General features: G+C 37.1%; 1 protein-coding gene across 1 annotated transcript in view; it reads left to right on the top strand.

Annotated features, from left to right (window-relative positions):
- Window positions 1–191: 191 nt before the first annotated feature.
- The window catches only part of LOC107576992 (uncharacterized), a gene marked incomplete at its 5' end in the record, with an annotated part of 5,768 nt that continues 4,643 nt past the window's right edge, over window positions 192–1,316 (top strand). Inside the window, 2 exons of the mRNA XM_016263111.1 lie at window positions 192–375; window positions 801–912. Coding sequence (XP_016118597.1) covers window positions 192–375; window positions 801–912 — 296 coding nt within the window. The remainder of the gene's footprint in view (window positions 376–800; window positions 913–1,316) is intronic.

The raw sequence follows: 1,316 nt of genomic DNA, 5'->3' as shown, positions 1-1,316 counted from the left end.
ATAGTAAATTAGGAATTTTCAGTTCATTTTTTTAGCAGGAGTAGCTGTGTCAGGACAAATTGATGATAGTTGAAAGATTAAATGTTTTATGTATTTTTTTTCTTTCTCTACTAATTTCTCTCTCTGTGCCTCCCTGACTCTCTCTCTGTCTCTCTCTCTCTCTCTTTCTGTCTTTCTGTCTGTCTCTTCAGAGGTGGCAGTGTCCTCATTGCTGTGTCTGTCGTCAGTCAGAGAGCTTCCGCTACAGGTGTGTGAGTTGTATCAGAAGGGATTCGTACTGGCTGCTGTCCATCCCTTTGTTCACTCCTGCGGCCCTGCTAGTGCTAACCTTCAGAAGCAGTTACACCGAGCCGTGCTAATCCGAGAAACACACAGGTATACACAAGGAATAGAATACTACATATTGCTATAAATCGAAATAAAAAGAATTACTTTGCATTTTAGGTTGTGTAAAATTGTCAGGTCAATTAAAAATGGAAATGCAGACATTTAAAATTGTGGCACACTACCGTTCAAACAGAAAACAGCTATTTAAAATTTACTAATATTTCACAATATTACTTTCTAAAAATATTACTTTTATATACTGCATAGTAGCAGATCCTATCCAGGTCACATGATAGGAATATAATTTATTATATTTTGATTAAAATAAATTTTTTGGAATAAGATTTGCATATGAATCATTTACAATAAGACAAAGATTGTGCATGAAAAAGGTAAATATGGTCTATTTTGATTTCATATTTTTTTGAATTATGGATGTTCAAAAGTGGCTTTGTTTTGTGTTTTTGTTACAGTGGTTCTGATAGTGGCCTGCTGGACTGGGTTGAGCCTCATCTCACGACAGACGTGTGTTACCTCGGTCACCAGGACCCTGACCCAGAAGTTATACAGGGCTATGTAAAAAAGGTTAGACCTTAGACCTTCTTTAAAAGTGCATTTGTTTTCATTCAAACAGAGAGCAGTAGGTCAATTTGTTTGTCATTCAGTTACTAAAATTTAGTGTCACACTTAATGTCATCCCTTCATTAAAGATGGCACCAAAAACCCACTTACTTCAAACTCTCTCTATCATGGTCTTACAATATGGCTGTAAAACAGAAAACATAATCTGACAGGCTGCTCCATAGACACTGACACCTCACATTCATCTGCCATTCCATTAGTCGTCACCCCCTCGCCTTTTCAGTAATTGCATTTATTTGGAGATAAGCAGTGTTTGAGTGTGTGTGTGGTAGTGTTTGAGCCGTGTGACATTTACTGATGATTTAGATGTATGCGTGTGTTTGGCGTGACAGTATGATGATTGGAAA

The sequence above is a fragment of the Sinocyclocheilus grahami genome, unplaced genomic scaffold, assembly GCF_001515645.1.
Source record: "Sinocyclocheilus grahami isolate Dianchi unplaced genomic scaffold, SAMN03320097.WGS_v1.1 scaffold4816.1, whole genome shotgun sequence".
Classification (NCBI taxonomy): domain Eukaryota; kingdom Metazoa; phylum Chordata; class Actinopteri; order Cypriniformes; family Cyprinidae; genus Sinocyclocheilus; species Sinocyclocheilus grahami.
Note: the sequence above shows the minus strand (reverse complement) of the source record. Positions and strands in the feature narration are given on the sequence as shown.